The 18,844-nt window shown below is 48.5% G+C and overlaps 1 protein-coding gene across 6 annotated transcripts in view; it reads left to right on the top strand.

The window, feature by feature from the left end:
* Window positions 1–968: 968 nt before the first annotated feature.
* Window positions 969–18,844, top strand: part of WASHC2C (WASH complex subunit 2C) — a 68,740-nt gene continuing 50,864 nt past the window's right edge. For 3 of the 6 annotated variants that reach the window (XM_029060171.2, XM_029060167.2, XM_029060165.2), the window contains exons 1-7: window positions 970–1,083; window positions 2,430–2,543; window positions 3,809–3,973; window positions 14,715–14,777; window positions 16,078–16,251; window positions 17,502–17,595; window positions 17,760–17,821. In XM_029060171.2, the coding sequence (XP_028916004.1) occupies window positions 2,430–2,543; window positions 3,809–3,973; window positions 14,715–14,777; window positions 16,078–16,251; window positions 17,502–17,595; window positions 17,760–17,821 (672 nt within the window). In that variant the 5' untranslated portion in view covers window positions 970–1,083. Of the gene's footprint in view, window positions 1,084–2,429; window positions 2,544–3,808; window positions 3,974–14,714; window positions 14,778–16,077; window positions 16,252–17,501; window positions 17,596–17,759; window positions 17,822–18,844 lie in introns of all 6 variants that reach the window. The other 3 variants (XM_029060169.2, XM_029060168.2, XM_029060170.2) reach the window with 2 other exon arrangements.

Below are 18,844 nucleotides of genomic sequence, written 5' to 3'. Positions count from 1 at the left end.
GCACATAGTAAGCGCTCAATAAATACTATTGAATGAATACTTTCCAAGCGCTCAGTACACTGCTCTGCCCATAGTAATCGCTCAATCAATACTATTAAAGGAACGAACCCGTCGGGTTCCCGGTGAGCCCATCGTGGGGCAGGGATGGTCCCTATCTGTGGCCCAGTTGTCCGTTCCAAGCGCTTAGCGCAGTGCTCTGCACCCAGCCGGCGCTCAATCCATACGATTGAACGAGTGGGAGGCCCGGCCGGCCGGGCCAAGGGGCGCCCTCTGCGGGCCGACTCTGCAAATAGCAGCCCGTTGGCCGGCCGGGAGGGGGCGGGGCGGAGCAGGGGGCGGGGGCTGCCGGACGGGCCGTGGGGGCGGGTGCCCTCTGCGGGCCGCCCCCGCAACTGGAAGTCCGGAGGCCCGCCTTCCGCCGGCCGGCCGGGAGGGGGCGGGGCGGAGCAGGGGGCGGGGGCTGCCGTCCCGGTCGTGGGGGCGGGCGCCCTCTGCGGGCCGCCTCCGCAAACAGCATCCCGGAGGCAGGCCTTCCCCCGGCCGGCCGGGAGGGGGCGGGGCGGAGCAGGGGGCGGGGGCTGCCGTCCCGGTCGTGGGGGCGGGCGCCCTCTGCGGGCCGCCTCCGCAAACAGCATCCCGGAGGCAGGCCTTCCCCCGGACGGCCGGGAGGGGGCGGGGCGGAGCAGGAAGAGGGGGCTGCCGGCCGGGTGGTGGGGGCTGCCGGCCGGGTGGTGGGGGCGGGCGCCCTCTGCGGGCCGCCTCCTCAAATAACAGCCCGGAGGCCCGCCATCCCCCGGCCGGCCGGGAGGGGGCGGAGCGGAGCAGGGGGCGGGGGTTGCCGGCCCCTGAGAGCCGCGCGCATGCGCGCACACCCCCCTTCCCCTCCGAGGCGGCGCGGGCGGGGGGAGAGAGGGAGAGCGCGCGCGTGCGCGGTGGCGCGCGGCGGAGAGGGGCGTGGCGAGCCGTGGTGTGCGGGTCACGTGTCCCGGGCGGCCCCGGGCGGGCGGGCGACTTGGCCTTGCCTGCCGGCCCCTCCCCACCCCGTGACCTCCGACCTCTGACCTCCGACCTCCGGCCCGCAGGGTAAGCCCCGCTGCCCGGCCTCAGGGCCGCATCCATTCATTCGGTCCTATTTCTGGAGCGCCCACTGTGTGCGGAGCCCTGCGCCGAGCGCTTGCAACGGACAGTTGGGCCACAGGGAGAGACCAGTCCTGCCCAGGGACCGGCTCCCGGTCTGGACGGGGGGAGACGGACTGCAAAACTAAAGAAGGAGGCAGGCATCCATACCATCAAGATATAAACGTTCACTCCTTCGATCGTATTTCTTGAGCGCCTGCTGTGTGCAGAGCACTGTCCTGAGCACTGTCCTGGGCGCTCGGAATGGACAGTTCGGCAACAGAGAGAGAGAGAGACAGTCCCTGCCCGACGACGGGCTCACAGTCTAGTCGGGGGACACGGACGGACAAAAACCGTAGCAATAGATAGGATCAAGGGGATGCGGGTCTCATTAACAAAATAAATAGGGTCATAAAAATGTAGACAGATGAGCAGATGAGGGGTCGGGGTGGGGATGTGCGCAGGGGAGCCCGGCCCTGCTGACCTGTGTCTCCCCCTTTCCCTCCTCTCCCCCTTCCCCGTCCCCCTTTGCTCCTCTTCCTCTTTTCTCCCTCCATGTCCCTCCTCCTCTGCCCCTTCCCCCCCCTTTCCTCTCCCTTCCCCTCCCCCCCTTCTTTCCTCCTTCCCTTTTCTACGCCTTCCTCTTCATCTGCCTTTCTCCTTGCTCCCTTCATCCTCTCCCCCTCCCCTCTTCCACCTTTTACTCCCTTCTTCCTTTCTCCGTCCTCTTTCTCTCCCCCTTCTGCCTCTCTTCTCTTCTTCCTTTCCCCTTCTTCCTCTCTTCCTCTCCTCTTTCTTCCTCTCCCCCTCTTTCCTCTCCCCCCATCTTACACTCTCCTCCTTCTCTCCCCTTCTTTCTCTCCCCCTTCTGCCTCTCACCTCATCATTCTTTCCCCTTCCGCCTCCCTTCTTCTCCTCTTCCTCCTCTTCCTCCTTTCTCTCCCCTTTCCCTCTTCCCCCTTCTCCCTCTCCCCCCTTCTCCCCCTTCTTCCTCTCATCTCCTCCTTTCCCCCATCTTCATCTCCCCCCTTCTTCCTCTCCCCCCCTTCCTCTCCCTCCTCTCTCCCCCTTCCTCTCCTTCTGCCTCTCCCCCTTTTTCTTCCCCCTTTTCTTCCTCTCCCCCTCTTCTTCCTCTCCCCCTCTTCTTCCTCTCCCCCTCGTCTTCCTCTTCCCCCTTCTTCTCCCTCTCCCCCCTTCTCCTCCCTCCCCTCCTCGCCCCACTTTTTCTCTTCTCCTCGCCCTCCCATCCCCTCCCGTCCCCTCCCCTCCTTGCCGGTTTCTCCTCCTGCCCTGTTGCCCCACGATGGCCGTAGATGAACGGGACGAGCCCGGGCCCGGCAGCGGAGGCGGCGGTGTGGGAGAGGCCCTGGTCCCTGGACGAAATCCGCAAGAACAGCCAGAGCTGGTCCTTAGCGGCGGATGCTGGGGTGAGTGTGATGGACCCAGGAGACGGGGGTGCCCAAGACACACTCAATCAGTCGATCGTATTTATTGAGTGCTTACTAAGTGCAGAGCACTGCACTAAGCACTTGGGAGAGAGAAGCAGTGTGGCTTAGTGGAAAGAGCCCGGGTTTGGGAGTCAGAAGGACCTGGGTTTTAATCCAGGCTCCGCCACTTGTCAGCTGTGTGACTTTGGGCAAGTCACTTAACCTCTCTGTGCCTCCGTTACCTCATCTGTAAAATGGGGATGAAGACTGTGAGCCCCACGTGGGACAACCTGATCTCCTTGAATTTTCCCCACCAGCGCTTAGAACAGTGCCTCGCACATAGTAAGCAGTTAACAAATACCATCATTATTATTACTACTATTATTATTACAAGGAAATCAGGTAGGACACCATCCCTGTCTCCCTTAGGGCTCGCAGTCTTCATCCCCATTTACAGATGAGGTAACCGAGGCACAGGAAAGTCAATTGACTTGCCGAAGGCCACACAGAAGGTAAGTGGCAGAGACGCGATTAGAACCCATGACCTTCTGGCTCCCAGGCCCGTGCTCTATCCACTCGGCCGTGCTGCTCCTCACTGAAGACAGCAGTAGACCTCCCATAGAGAAGCAGCGTGCCTCAGTGGAAAGAGCACGGGCTTAGGAGTCAGAGGTCATGGGTTCAAATCTCGGCTCCGCCACCTGCCAGCTGTGTGACTTTGGGCAAGTCACTTGACTTCTCGGTGCCTCAGCTACCTCATCTGTAAAATGGGGATGAAGACTGTGAGCCTCACGTGGGACAACCCGATTACCCTGTATCTACCCCAGTGCTTAGAACAGTGCTCGGCACATAGTCAGCGCTTAACAAATACCCACATTATTATCAGAAGGGAAGGAACTTGGCCTAGTGGATAAAGCCCAGGCCTCGAAATCAGAGGACCTGGGTTCTAATCCCGGCTATGCCACCAGTCTGCTGTGTGATCTCGGCCAAGTCACTTCACTTCATTGGGTTTCAGTGACTGCATCTGTATTAGGAGGATTAAGACTGTGAGCCCCATGGGGGACAGGATCTGTGTTCAACCCGATTTGCTCGTATCCACCCCGGCGCTTAGCACGGCACCTGGCACCTAGTAAGCGCTCACCAAATACCGTAATAGAAATGACCGTGAAGGCCACAAAAGCACTGGCGTGCGTATGGGTAGGCTGAATGTTCCCGATGCAGGTTTTCTGATGCTTTCCCAAACCACCGTTGGTTTGTTTTTCCAACAGCTTCTCCAGTTTCTGCAGGAGTTCTCCCAGCAGACAATATCAAGGACTCATGAAATCAAGAAACAAGTGGACGGCCTGATTCGGGAAACGAAAGCCACCGACTGCCGCCTGCATAATGTCTTCAACGACTTCCTTATGCTCTCCAACACCCAGTTCATTGAGAATGTGAGTTCCCCATAAGCTAGTGGAAGAGTTAGTCCTTGCCAGTTGTTTCTTTAGCAGCGCTTTTCAGTTGCACAAGTAACGCTTGATAGTATCATCATCGATGCTAGTTTTTGAGCACTTATTTGTGCAGAGCATTGTACTGAGCACTTGGGAGGGTACAGTAATAATGTGGTATTTGTTAAGCGCTTACTATGTGCAGAGCACTGTTCTAAGCACTGGCGTAGACACGGGGGAATCAGATTGTCCCACGTGGGGCTCACAGTCTTAATCCCCATTTTACAGATGAGGTAACTGAGGCACAGAGAAGTGAAGTGACTTGCCCACAGTCACACAGCTGACGAGTGGCAGAGCTGGGATTCAAACCCATGACCTCTGACTCCAAAGCCCGTGCTCTTTCCACTGGGCCATGCTGCTTCTCCAGATGAGATAAATGAGGCACAGAGAAGTGAGCCCATCATTGGGCAGGGATCATCTCTATCTGTTGCCAGATTGTACATTCCAAGTGCTTAGTACAGTGCTCTGCACAGAGTAAGAGCTCAATAAATACTATTGAATGAATGAATGAAGTGACTTGCCCACAGTCACACAGCTGACAAGTGGCCAAGTGGGGATTAGAACCCATAACCTCTGACTCCCAAGCCCGGGCTCCTTCCACTGAGCCACGCTGCTTCTACAAGGCAACAGAGTTGGCAGAGCTCGTTCCCTTCCCAAAGTGAATTTACAGTCTAGGAGGGGGAGATGGACATTAATATAAATAAATAACCCGGTCATATGTAGTAGCATTAAAAGTACTGTTTATCAAATGATGAAGAGCAGTATGGCCAAGTGGATAGAGCATGGCCCTGGGAGTCCCAAGGGTCACGGGTTCTAGTTCTGGCACCCACCACTTGCCTGCAGTGTGACCTTGGAGAAGTCACTTCACTTTTCTGGGCCTCAGTCACCTCATCTGGAAAATGGGGATTGAGACCGTGAGCCCCCTGTGGGACAGGGACTATGTCTAACCCGACTTGCTTGTATCCATCCCAGTGCTTAGTACAGCGCCTGACACATAGTAAGTGCTTAACAAATACCGCAATTATTATTATTAAATACAGCAATTATTATTATTATTATTACCCATCCACTTAGTGCCACGCGCTGACCTAGGTGCATGAAAGTAGAGAATAATGAAGTGTTACCTTCTGGGATCTGAGTTGGGTGAAGTGGATCTTCAATGAAAAATGGATATTTCCTCATTACGGGAACAGAGCAAACCATTCCCTTCCTTTTGGTTTCTCCTTGCAAACACTTGAGTAGTAAATGTCCTTGAGTAGAATGAAAAGCACAAATCTGTTTGTTTAAATTGTAGGGAAGGCCTGGAATTCTAAAACGTTATCTCATTTCTCCAAGTGAGAAACCAGTTTGCTAGATATCGCTGGGCTTTTTTTGACTCCTTTTCAAAAAACTTTTATAATAATGGCAATTGTTGTGGTATTTAAGCGCTTTCTGTGTGCCAAGCACTGTGAGCCCGTTGTTGGGCAGGAATTGTCTCTTATCTGTTGCCGAATTGTACATTCCAAGCACTTAGTACAGTGCTCTGCACATAGTAAGCGCTAATCAATACATTTGAATGAATGAATGAATACTGGGGTGGATACAAGTAATCCAGTTAGCCGCAGTTCCTTTCCCTCCTTGGGCTCACAGTCTGGGGAGAAGAGGTACTTAATCTCCATGTTATTGATGAAGAAACTGAGGCACTGCAAAGTGACTTGTCCACAATGACACGCAGGCAAATGATAGAGCCAGGCTTAGAACCCAGGTTTTCTGACTCCCGGGCCCGGGATCTTTCCCTTAGGCCACACTGCTTTCTAGACCCTGAACCCGTTTTTGGGTAGGGTTTGTCTCTCTCTGTTGCCGAATTGTCCTTTCCAAGCGCGTCGAACAGTGCTGTGCACACAGTAAGCGCTCAATACATACGATTGAATGAATGAATGAATTTGACCAAACTAGCTCAACTCTGGGCCCCTCACAGCGAAGTTTCCAGAGATATGAACCAGTTTGGGAGGCAAACCTTTTCTAACACACAGAAAAATGGCAACAAATCCTGAAGCGGGCCAGCCAACTTGTTACTTTGTCATCAAGTATTTGTTTCTGGAGAACCCGGAGGTGAAAGGGGAAAATATTTGCGATGTCTCACTAACAGTAAATAGATGAAGTAAAATTACTTTGGCACTGGACTTGCCAGATTCCTCACCTAATTCTCCTTGGTTGACTCTAACAATTGCTGTTCGATTAAATAATTGGTTGGTACTAGAGTTTTCTCACCTTAGACTTAAAGATATGAGAACTAATAATTTAAAGCCTGAGGGGAAACCTCTGATTTAGAAATTCACAGTTATTGTGCTCTACTGTAGCCATTATAATCAGAGTAGTTGTGCTTTGAGCAGTTTGCAGTATGTGTGTTGTACATACACCTGAGTGTGAACGTGTGTTTGTAAGCCCATCAAACGGCAGGGACTGTCTCTATCTGTTGCCGACTTGTTCGTTCCAAGCACTTAGTACAGTGCTCTGCACATAGTAAGCGCTCAATAAATACTATTGAATGAACGTGTGTGTTTGCACGTGAGCATAAGTGGGTGGTGTGGGGAATGGTGGACGAGGAGAGCCGGGGGTCTATATTTAAAAACTAAAGTCTCGTTTCACTTCAGTTGTTGAGTCTACCATGCATGTCTCCTTAACTTTCTTTATATTATCTTGCACAAACCGTCCCCTGAATTTCCTGTCTTGGTCTATTTTGGGTCATCCGATCCAAATTTATTTCTAGGTCTTTGTGATCTTTCAGAATAGCTTCGTTAGCACTCCCATCCCTGATTTTGTTTTTTGTGGGGGTTTTTTCAAATAACATGCTTGATACCAGAATTAGTTTTAGGAATGAATTTCCCAGCCAAGAAGAGTGACCTTCTGTATGGGATTAGAAGCAGTGTGGCCTAGTGGAAAGAGCATAGGCCTGGGTGTGAGAGGACCTGGTTTCTAATCCTTGCTCGGTCCTTTGCTTGCTCTATGACCTTGGGCAAGTCACTTATTAGTTAATATTGGTATTTGTTAAGCGCTTACTATGTGCAGAGCCCTGTTCTATTCTCTGGGCTAGATACAGGGTAATCAGGTTGTCCCACATGAGGCTCACAGTCTTAATCCCCGTGTTACAGATGAGGTAACTGAGGCACAGAGAAGTGAAGTGACTTGCCCACAGTCACACAGCTGATAAGTGGCAGAGCCGGGATTTGAACCCATGACCTCTGATTCCCAAGCCTGGGCTCTTTCCACTGAGCCATGCTGCTTCTCTCTGTGCCTCATTTTGTCAGCTGCAAAATAGGGATACCTGTTCTCCTACTTAGACTGTGAGCCCTGTGGGGGACAGGAACTCTGTCTGACCTAATTGTACTTGCCCCAGCACTTAGAACAGTGTTTGACACATAATAAGCACTTAATCAAAAAATCATGGGTTCTAATCCCGGCTCCTCCATTTGTTTACTGTGGGACCTTGGGCAAGTCACTTTACTTCTCTGTGCCTCAGTTACCTCATCTGTGAAATGGGGATTGAGACCGTGAGCCCCACGTGGGACAGGGACTCTTTCAAACCTGATTTACTTGTATCCACCCCAGCGCTTAGTACAGTATCTGGCACATAGTAAGTGCTCAACAAATATTATGATTATCATTATTATCAAATACCAAAATATTGATGAGGATTCCCCTACTCTTATATTGTGCTCTCCCAAGTGTGTAAGTCAATGCTCTGCACACAGTCAGCACTCAGTAAGTACGATTGACTGACTACTTGGCACAGTGGAAAGAGCACGGGCTTTGGAGTCAGGGCTCATGAGTTCGAATCCCAGCTCTGCCACTTGTCAGCTGTGTGACTGTGGGCAAGTCACTTAACTTCTCTGTGCCTCAGTTCCCTCATCTGTAAAATGGGGATTAAGACTGTGAGCCCCACGTGGGACAACCTGATTCCCCTGTCTACCCCAGCGCTTAGAACAGTGCTCTGCACATAGTAAGCGCTTAACAAATACCAACATTATTATTATTATTACTGATGTTAATTCTTTCGATCGTATTTATTGAGTGCTTACCGTAGGGAGAGCACTGTGCAGAGCGCTTATGTAAAATTCCTGAGTTGGGGTTCCTCTTCATCTCTCCCATCAGAAGTTGAATGTTTTCACCCTTTTGCCTGGCCAAAGAGAGGTCATTTCACAGATCTTGTAAGGAGGAGGAGGCTAATGGTTCTCTCATCAGGCCCAGTCTCTTTTGTCTAGTAAAATTGGTTCAGCTTCATTATAGATTGCTATCACATGCTATTTGCTGGAAAACTTTAGTATTCCTTAAATTGGGAGTCTGGCAATTTAGAGTGTGCAGTGATTTCCAAGTGTTTACTCTGGAATATACACCATCATTCATTCATTCATTTGTATTCATTGAGCACTTACTGTGTGCAAAGGACTGTACTAAGCTCTTGAAAGCAGCGTGGCTTAGTGGAAAGAGCACGGGCTTGGGAGTCAGAGGTTGTGGGTTTTAATCCCAGCCCTGCCACTTGTCAGCTGTGTGACTTTGGGCAAGTCACTTCACTTCTCTGTGCCTCAGTTACCTCATCTGGAAAATGGGGATTAAGACTGTGAGCCCCACGTGGGCCAACCTGATTACCTTATATCTACCCCAGCGCTTAGAACGGTGCTTGGCACATAGTAAGTGCTTAACAAATGCCGTTATCATTATTACTACAATTTAACAGACACATTCCCTGCCCACAGTGACATTAATATAAATAAATTACAGATATATTCATTCAGTAGTATTTATTGAGCACTTACTATGTGCAGAGCACTATACTAAGTGCTTGGAATGTACAATTCAGCAACAGATAGAGACAGTCCCTGCCCAGTGACGGGCTCACAGTTTAATCGGGTGAGACAGATGGCAGAGCAAAACAGAACGAAACAAAAACAAGACAACATTATCACGATAAATAGAATCAAGGGGATGTATACCTCATTAACAAAATAAATAGGGTAGTAACTAATATATACAAATGAACACAGTGCTGGGGGGGCAAGGAGCAGAGGGTGGGGTGTATATATATGCAGATATATACATATGTACTGTGGCGATGGAAGGGAGGATGAATGAAGGAGAAAGTAAGAACAGTGCAGAAGGGAGGGGGAGGAGAAGAGAGAAGGGCTTAATCAGAGAAGGCTTCTTGGAGGAGATGGGCCTTCCGTAAGGCTTCAAAGTTGGGGAGAACTGTCATTATGTAGTGCAGTTTAATTCAAACACACATTATTACTTCCGTCCGTTCAAATCAGTGGGTAGGAAGCGTCGACCAACTCGGTTGATTTGTACTCTCGCGAGCACTTAGTACAGTCATGCGGTCCGTGCTCAATAAATACAGTTGCTAAGGTTGAAGGAAACCTTATTCAGATTAAAGGTGTTTGTAGACTTTTTTTTTTTTTTTTTTGGTCTGGCCGGCTTACAAGAGTGGATGATGACTACATTGCTCACAGACTAGTAGTAATAATGGTATTTATTGTACAGTGCCTGGCCCATAGTAAGCACTCAACAAATACCAGAATTATTATTATTTTTGAGCAGCTACTGATTGTGAAAGGTCACAATCACTTGGGCAAGTCGTTTTACTTCTCTGGGCCTCAGTTACCTCATCTGTAAAATGGGAATTGAGACAACGAGGCCCCTTGCCTCCCTGCAGAGCGCTAATCGTCTACTTAGCAGCCCTCTCCCAGACGTTGGCCTTAACCTTTGCCTTGAACCAGCCACGTGACTAAGGTGGCATCATTTGTTTTCATAGAAGCTTGAATCAATGGGTGATATCTGCATTTTTTTTAAATGGCATTTGTTAAGGGCTTACTATGTGCCGGACACTGTTCTGAGCAATGGGACAGATACAAGGTAATCAGGTTGGACTCAGTCCAAGTCCCTCACAGGACTCGCCGTCTAAATCCTCGTTTTGCAGATGAGGGAACTGAACCGTAGAGAAGTTAAGTGACCGGCCCAAGGTCACACTGCAGACAAGTGGTGGAGGCTGGATTAGAATCCAGGACTTTCTGATCCAGACCTATGCTCTATCCACTACGCTACGCTGCTTCCCTCAGGAAGCACCTCCGTAGTAAGCGCGTCTTATTATTTTTACTCTTCCTTCCTCGTCTCATTTCTCATCCATTCATTCAATCATATTTATTGAGCGCTTTCTATGTGCAGAGCACTGTACTAAGCGCTTGGAACATACAATTCAGCAACAGATAGAAACAATCACTGCCCAACAACGGGCTCACAGTCTAAACACCAGAGCACCCATTGACTCTTCCCGTCTTTCACTCCTGGATCCATCAATCCATCAGTGCTATTTATTGAGCACTTGCCAGATGCAGAGCACTTGGGAAAGTACTCTATAACAGGGTTGGTAGACATAGACAGGTTATAGAGAAGTAGCCTGACTCAGTGGAAAGAGCCCGGGCTTGGGAGTCAGAGGTCATGGGTTCAAATCCCAGCTCTGCCACTTGTCAGCTTTGTGACTGTGAGCAAGTCACTTTACTTCTCTGGGCCTCAATTACCTCATCTGTAAAATGGGGATTAAAACTGTGAGCCCCATGTGGGACAACCTGATTACCCTGTATCTACCCCAGCCCTTAGAACAGTGCTCTGCACATAGTAAGCGCTTAATAAATACCAACATTATTATATGCCCTTCCCACAGGAACTTACAATTTAGAGGATCTTCCAACACCCCTATCCCTGCCATCCTGTATGGTAATGACCTGGCAGATTATTTCATTAAGATCCAGACCATTAGAGACCAACTTCTCCCCTTCTGGACTGTAAGCTCTCTGTGGACAGGGAACAAGTCTGCCGACTCTGTTATAGTGTAATCTCCCAAGTGCTTAGTACAGTGCTCTGCACATAGTAAGCTCTCAAAAATCAATCATATTTATTGAGCAATTATTATGTGCAGAGCACCGTTAAGCTCCTGGGAGAGTACAATGCAACAGAATGGCACAACAATAAGTACAAGTAATTAATTGGATTTCTCCAAGTGCCCCCTTTTCCTCCTAATTATCCTCCTACCTCTCTATCCACACTCCCTTCCTTTTTCAGCTGTCTCCCAAAGGGCATTTTTCAGCCTACTCTAAACCCGGCTTCTTTTTCCTAGTGCCTGATACTTAAACTGTTCATATCATCCACTTAATCACTTTGTGTATTTGTTTGTACATGTCTAGCTATAGCTATGGTTGTAGAGGTGTATTTAGACCTGTAAACACTTATTTTATCCACTTTGCTACTTGTGTTTTCTTAATGAGTTACTCTTCACTCACTTCTTATAGCTGGCTTTGCATGCCATTTTTAAGTTCCACAAGGGTACTGATCAATACTTTCACTTCTTCTAATTTATTAATAATAATCATAATAGTGGCATTTGTTAAGCACTTAGTATGGGCCGGCCACTGTACTAAACGCTGGGTTGAATACAGGCAAATTGAGTAAGATACAGTCCCTGTCCCACATGGAGCTCACAGTCACAATCCCCTTTTTATAGATGAGGTAACTGAGGGACAGAGAAGTAAAGTGACTTGCCCAAGGTCTCACAGCAGACAGTGTTCTTCTGAGGCTTGGTACCGTGTTCTTTATACAAAACAGGCTCAGTAAATGCTGTCTTCTGGAGGTCCTGTGGGAATTTCCAAGATTAAAGAAATAATGATTAATTTGGGCCCTTGCTTTGCTCCAGGAAACTGAAAGTTAAGGGAATGAAGTTCTAAATATACTATCACCGATCTCTTTCATTTCCACAGAAATAAATGGTACCGCTGGGTATACTGTAAAATAGATCTCTTAATGGGGGAGTGTGAATTTTTACCTTTTTGTTTCTCATCACGACACCTATTTATAAGGTCCGTGTAGCCAGAATTGCTTCATGTTTTGAAAACTCGCTGCCATTACAACATCTTCACCTCCTCCTCCTTGAGTTAGTTTTATCTCATTTGGCAGAAGAGAACACTAAAGCCCTGAGAGTTGGCAACTAACTCAGGAATCTCTATCGGCTCAGAATGGCATCGGTTTAGCCCCCTTGACTGAGTGCTACACTCAGCAAGCAATAGGTGCCAATGATGCCTCTGTGTGGTGCACTTTATCATCATCATCGTCATCATCATCATCATTATTATTATTGTTGTTATTAAATTTGGTATTTGTAGGGAAGATACAATCAGATCAGATGCAATCTCGGTCACCAGTGGGGCTCCCAGTCTGAGGAAGAGGGAGAACAGGTATTGAATCCCCATTTTATCGATGAGGAAACTGAGGCCTAGAGAACAAGTGTGGCTTAGCGGAAAGAGCATGGGCTTGGGAGTTAGAGGTCGAGGGTTCTAATCCTAGCTCCCACACTTATCAGCTGTGTGACTTTGGGCAAATTACTTAACTTCTCTGTGCCTCAGCTATCTCATCTGTAAAATGAGATTAAGACCATGAGCCCCACGTGGGACAACCTGATGACCTAGTATCTTCTCCAGTGCTTAGAACTGTGCTTGGAACATAGTAAGTGCTTAACAATTGCCATCATTATTATTATCATGAAGTGACTTACTCAAGGTCACAGAGTGGGCAAGTGGCAGAGCCGAATTAGAACCCAGCTCTCCTGACTCCCAGGCCCGTGGTCCATACTTATTATCTGCTGCTTCTCCACAAAACTTGATGCCTTTGGAAGTCTCCAGTGCTGGGAGCCCCTTGAGGTACATAGTAAGTGCTTAACAAATACCATCATCAAATCCCATCCTCTGGAGTTGAGGTGACATCCAGGGGCCATTTGTCACTCATTTCATTCCTACCGTGGCAAGTAGCAGTAGGCGGGAAACGACATCAGAGGTATCAAAAGCCAGGTGAGGGACCTGCAGAAGGAACGTCTTTTCTATTCAGTTAATGGGATTTATTGAGCACTTACTATCTGCGAAGCACTGTACTAGGCATTTGAGAGAGTACAATACCGCAGAGTTGGTAGACACATTCCCTGCCCCAACTAAATTAGTTTTGGGAGAACCTCAGTGATGACAACTTGGTGGTTGTCAAATGGAGCCCCCAAATCGCAAATGATGCGATTCTGTGATTCTGACTTCAGGAGAAGCAGCATGGCTCAGTGGAAAGAGCCTGGGCTTGGAAGTCAGAGGTCATGGGTTCTAATCCATGGGTTCCGCCACTTGTCAGCTATGTGACTATAGGCAAGTCACTTAACTTCTCTGTGCCTCAGTTACCTCATCTGTAAAATGGGGATTAAGACTGAGCCTCATGTGGGACAACCTGATTACCCTGTATATACCCCAGCGCTTAGAACAGTGCCCTGCACATAGTAAGCACTTAACAACATTTTTTTTGAAGGTCCTGGGTTCTAATCCTGGATCCGCCACTTATCTGCTATGTGACCTTGAGAAAGTCCCTTCACTTCTCTGTGCCTCAGTTACCTCATCTGTAATATGGGGATTATGACTGTAAGTCTCATGTGAGACAAGGACTGCATCCACCCCGATTGCCTCCTATCTACCCCAGCTCTTAGAACAGTGCCTGGCACCTAGTAAAGCGCTTAACAAGTACCACAATTAATTAATTAAATATTCTCGAGCCAATCATCATCTCTCAGAGCATTAACAATAATAATGGTATTTAAAAGCACTCACTTGTGCTAAGCACCATAGTAAGCACCGTGGTCAATGTAAGATCACCCCACATGGGGTTCACATTATAAATAGGAGAGAGAGCGGGTATCGAACCCCCATTTTATAGATGAAGAAACTGAGGCCCAGAGAAGTTTAGTGACTTGCCCCAGGCCACATAGGCAAGAGGCAGAGCCGAGATTAAACTCCCAGGCCCTGGCTCTTTTCATTTGGCTATGCTGCTTTAATAATAATTATGATGGTATTTGTTAAGTGCTTACTATGGGCCAGGCACTGTACTAAACCCTGGGGTGAATACAAGCAAATCGGCTTGGACACAGTCCCTGTACCATGTGCGGCTCACAGTCTCAATCCCCATTTTACAAATGAGGCAGCCAAGGCACAGAGAAGTAAAGTGACTTTCCAATGATCACACAGCAGACAAATTGTCTTTGGTCAGATGAGGCAAATAAACCACTCAAGGGACTAAAATCAGTCTCTCTAGACTGTAAGCTCGCTGTGGGCAGGGAATGTATCTGTTAATTGTTATAGTATATTCTCCCAAGTGCTTAAAGAAGCAGTGTGGCTCAGTGGAAAGAGCCCGGGCTTGGGAGTCAGAGGTCGTGGATTCTAATCCCGGCTCCGCCACTTGTCAGCACTGTGACCTTGGGCAAGTCACTCCGCTTCTCTGTGCCTCAGTTATCTCATCTGTAAAATAGGGATGAAGACTGTGAGCCCTACGTAGGACAACCTGATTACCTTGTATCTACCCCAGCACTTAGAACAGTGCTTGGCACATAGTAAGCGCTTAGCAAATACCAACTTTATAATTATTATTACAGTGCACACAGTAAATGCTCAATAAATGTGCTTGAATGAATGAATGTTGTGGCCCCTCTGGGGTAAGCAGGGCCCTCCCCCATCTGGGTGCTGTTGAAAGCTCGGTATTTCTTGTGTTCTGTCCTCCTTAGGTGGGAATCTTTCTCAGGATTTGTGAAATACCTTCCCTAGGTGCATAAGGATGGGTTTCGTCATAATTCATTTGCTTTTCTTTCCAGCGGGTATATGATGAAGAAGTGGAAGAGCCAGTCCCCAAGGCAGAAACAGAAAAGAGCGAACAGGTAACCGGGCATATCGAACCCCCTCTTCAATCCAGTACCTGAACTGCTGCTGAGGAAAGACGGAGGAGGTCAAATCTTGGGAATTCAGGAATCCCCTTCCCGGACCCCTGGACCGGTTCTTCCATGAGTGACTTTCTGCAGCTTCCCTTTTTGTCTCTAAAACTGATGGTATCCTATGGGGTTCACTGAAGGGGCGAAAATTTGCATGGAAGCAAAGGCCCACAGATAATAATAATAATAGTTATGGTATTTGTTAAGCACTTACTTTGTGCCAAGCATCAGAGAAGTAGCGTGGCTCAGTGGAAAGAGCCCAGGCTTGGAAGTCAGAGGTCATGGGTTCAAGTCCCAGCTCTGCCACTTGTCAGCTGTGTGACTGTGGGCAAGTCACTTCATTTCTCTGTGCCTCAGTGACCTCATCTGTAAAATGGGGATGAAGACTGTGAGCCCCACGTGGGACCACCTGATTACCCTCTATCTACCCCAGTGCTTAGAACAGTGCTCTGCACATAGTCAGCGCTTAAAAAATACCAACATTATTATTATTATTACAAGTGAATCGGGTGGATCACAGTCCTTGTTCTGCATGGGGCTCCCAGTCTTAATCCCCATTTTACAGATGAGGCAACTGAGGCTAGAGAAGTGCAGGGACTTGCCCAAGCCCACACAGTGGACAAGTGGTGAAGCCAGGATTAGAACCCATGACCTTCTGACTCCTAGGCTTATGCTCTATCCACTTCTCTGGACTCCACCACTTGCCTGCGTGTGACCTTGGGCAAGTCGCTTCACTTCTCCGGACCGCAGTTCCCTCATCTGTAGAGTGGGGATTGAGACTGGGAGCCCCACGTGGGCCAGGGACTGTCTCCGACTCGGTTTGCTTGTATCCACCCCGGCGCTCAGTACAGTGCCCGGCACATAGTAAGCGCTTAATGGATACCATCAGGATTACTACGCCATGCTGCTTCCCAGCGAGAGGTAGACTCTCAGGCTCAGGATGTTAGAACCACATCCACAGCAGGCCAGTAACTCACCAATCTATAAGTAGAGTGGCACCATGCCTCAAAATCTGCTCCGACCAACTTGGTCCACAACCTGGAAGGATCCCCTTATGCGTAGCAATGGAAAGGCCTAGTCTATCCCAGAGCTTAGAACAGTGCTTTGCACTTAGTAAGCGCTTAACAAATACCATCATTATTATTATTATCCCTGGAAACTTGGGCCTGGTTCATGGTGGCCCGAGTTGTGTGACGTCCCTCCTGCGCCCGGACGGAGACCGTTCACCCAGCATACTTTTCCTTCTTAGGAGAAAACCCGGGAGCAGAAAGAAGCGGACCTGATCCCGAAAGTCCAGGAGGCCGTGAACTTTGGGTTGCAAGTTTTGGACAGTGCATTTGAACAACTGGATATCAAAGCGGGAAACTCCGATTCCGAAGAGGAAGAAACCAATGAGCGAGGGGATCTGATCCTTGAGCCAAAGGTAAAGGCCTCGAGGGTCTGTAGGGTCATCTCCTTCACCTTACACTGTACTGAGCACTAGGGTAGGTAGAAGCAGTTGGGGTGCGACACAGTCCCTGGCCCACATGGGGCTCCCCTTATTAATCCCCCTTTTACAGGTGAGGGGACCGAGGCACAGGGAAGTGAAGTGACTTGCCCGAAGTCACACAGCAGACACATTGATTTTTGGATCACGGATAAGAATCTTCTGCCGGGATCAGTCCCAAAAGATTCCGATCCTACCGTTGGCGGCATCGGAGAGCCGTGAGAGGCCCCGGAAGTTTCTCAGTCGACCGATGGTATTTATTTAGTGTTTACCATGTGCAGAGCACTGTACTAAGCACTTGGGAAAATACAGTGTCAGTCAGCGGTATCTGAGCTCTTACTATGTGCTGAACACTGTACTAAGCACTTGGGAGACTACAATACGATAGAGTTGGTAAAAACTTTCCCTGCCCAAAACAAGCTACTTTCTCTCTCACCTTTCTTCTTGGAGTGAGGGAATCGAAATGGCATTTTGAAAACTCCTTCATATTACAGGGAAAGATCGTGAAGTGATCAAAGTATCTTTCTTACTTAAAAGTCTTACTGTTGAGGTAACTGAGGCCCAGAGAAGATAAGTGACATGCTGAAGGTCACCCAGCAGATGTGTGGCTGAGTCAGGATTAGAACCCAGGTCCTTCTGACTCCCAGGCCCGTGCTTTATCCACTAAAGTATGCTGCTTCTCTAATTGATACGATGGCTAGTCATCCCTTGATTCAATAGTATTTATTGAGCGCTTACTATGAGCAGAGCACTGTACTAAGCGCTTGGAATCCACAAATCGGCAACAGATAGAGACAGTCCCTGCACTTTGACGGGCTTACCGTCTAATCGGGGGAGACAGGCAGACAAGAACAATGGCAGTAAATAGAGTCAAGGGGAAGAACATCTCATAAAAACAATGGCAACATTAGTCCTGAACAGTCACTCTGGCACCTCTTCCAGCCCCCTTCAATCAGTCAATCAATGAGTGGTTATATATTGAGGGCTTTCTATGTGCCGAACGCTGTACTCCACGCCTGGGAGATTACAATCCAACGGAAACAGCAGACCCGCTCCCGGCCCCCAAACCAAAGACTCCTGTATCGGGTCGAAATTTTTAGGCCTTTTCCATTAAGGGTGAGTCGTCGACAGATCCCGAGAGGAAGATCTGACCAAACATGCCAACCTAAACCCACTTCTCATTCCAGGATCTGTACATCGATCGACCCTTACCTTACTTAATTGGGTCCCAGCTTTTCATGGAACAAGAAGATGTGGGTCTTGGAGATCTTTCTAGTGAAGGTACTTTTCCAGGAGGAGACTTATGTTTTTAGCAGAACTTGAGTGTCTCTCTCTCTCTGTCTCTGACTCTCACACACAGATGGATGGCTTGGGTGGGAGGAAGGGATTAGCCCCCATGGCTGTATCCGGGTAGCCTAAGAACTGATCCTCTGTTCTTTAAATAGAAGGCTCAGTGGACAGTGATCGTGGGAGTGTCGTTGATAGCGAAGAGGAGAAAGATGAAGAGGTAAGTACAGAGATTGGTGGCAGGGAGGGGGCAGGCAAAGTTGGGCAAGCGCTCAAGAATTGGATGTTCGGTTCTGTGAATCTGTGACCGGTTTATTAACAATAATAATAATGATGGTGTTTATTAAGCCCTTACTATGTACCAGGAACTAATAATAATAATAATAATAATGTTGGCATTTAAGTGCTTACTATGTGCAAAGAACTGTTCTAAGCTCTGGGGAGGATACAAGGTGATCAGGTGGTCCCACATGGGGCTCACAGTCTTCATCCCCATTTTATAGATGAGGTAACAGGCCCAATGAAGTGACTTGCCCAAAGTCACACAGCTGACAAGCGGCAGAGCTGGGATTTGAACCCATGATCTCCAACTCCTTAGCCCGTGCTCTTTCCACTGAGTCACGCAGCCTCATAATTATATAATAATTATGGTATTTGTTAAGCAGTCATTCATTCACTTAGTCGTATTTATTGAGCACTTACTGTGTGCAGAGCACTGTACTAAGCACTTGGAAAGTACAGTTCGGCAACAGATAGAGACAATCCCTACCCAACAACAGGCTCATAGTCTAAAAGGGGGAGAGCACTTACTATGTGCCAAGGACTGCTATTAACACTGGAGTAGATACAAAGTAATCAGACTGTCGCATGTGGGGCTCACAGTCTTCATCCCCATTTTATAGATGAGGTAACTGAGGCCCAGAGAAGTCAAGTGGCCTGCCCAAGGTCACACAGCAGAGAAGTGGCAGGACTGGGATTAGAAGCAAAGTCCTCTGACTCCCAAGCCCGTGCTCTTTCCACTAAGACACACTGCTTCTCTAACTGTACTAAGCACTGGGGTGGATACAAGTAAATTGGTTTGGACACAGTCTCTGCCCCACACGGTGCTCACAGTCTCAATCCCCATTTTACAGATGAGGGAACTGAGGCCTAGTGCAGTGAAGGTCACCCAGCAGACAAGTGGCGGAGGCTGGATTAGAACCCAGGACTTTCTAACTCCCAGGCCCATGCTCTATCCGCATCA

This window comes from Ornithorhynchus anatinus, chromosome 3 (assembly GCF_004115215.2).
Source record: "Ornithorhynchus anatinus isolate Pmale09 chromosome 3, mOrnAna1.pri.v4, whole genome shotgun sequence".
NCBI classification, from domain to species: Eukaryota; Metazoa; Chordata; class Mammalia; order Monotremata; family Ornithorhynchidae; genus Ornithorhynchus; species Ornithorhynchus anatinus.
Note: the sequence above shows the minus strand (reverse complement) of the source record. Positions and strands in the feature narration are given on the sequence as shown.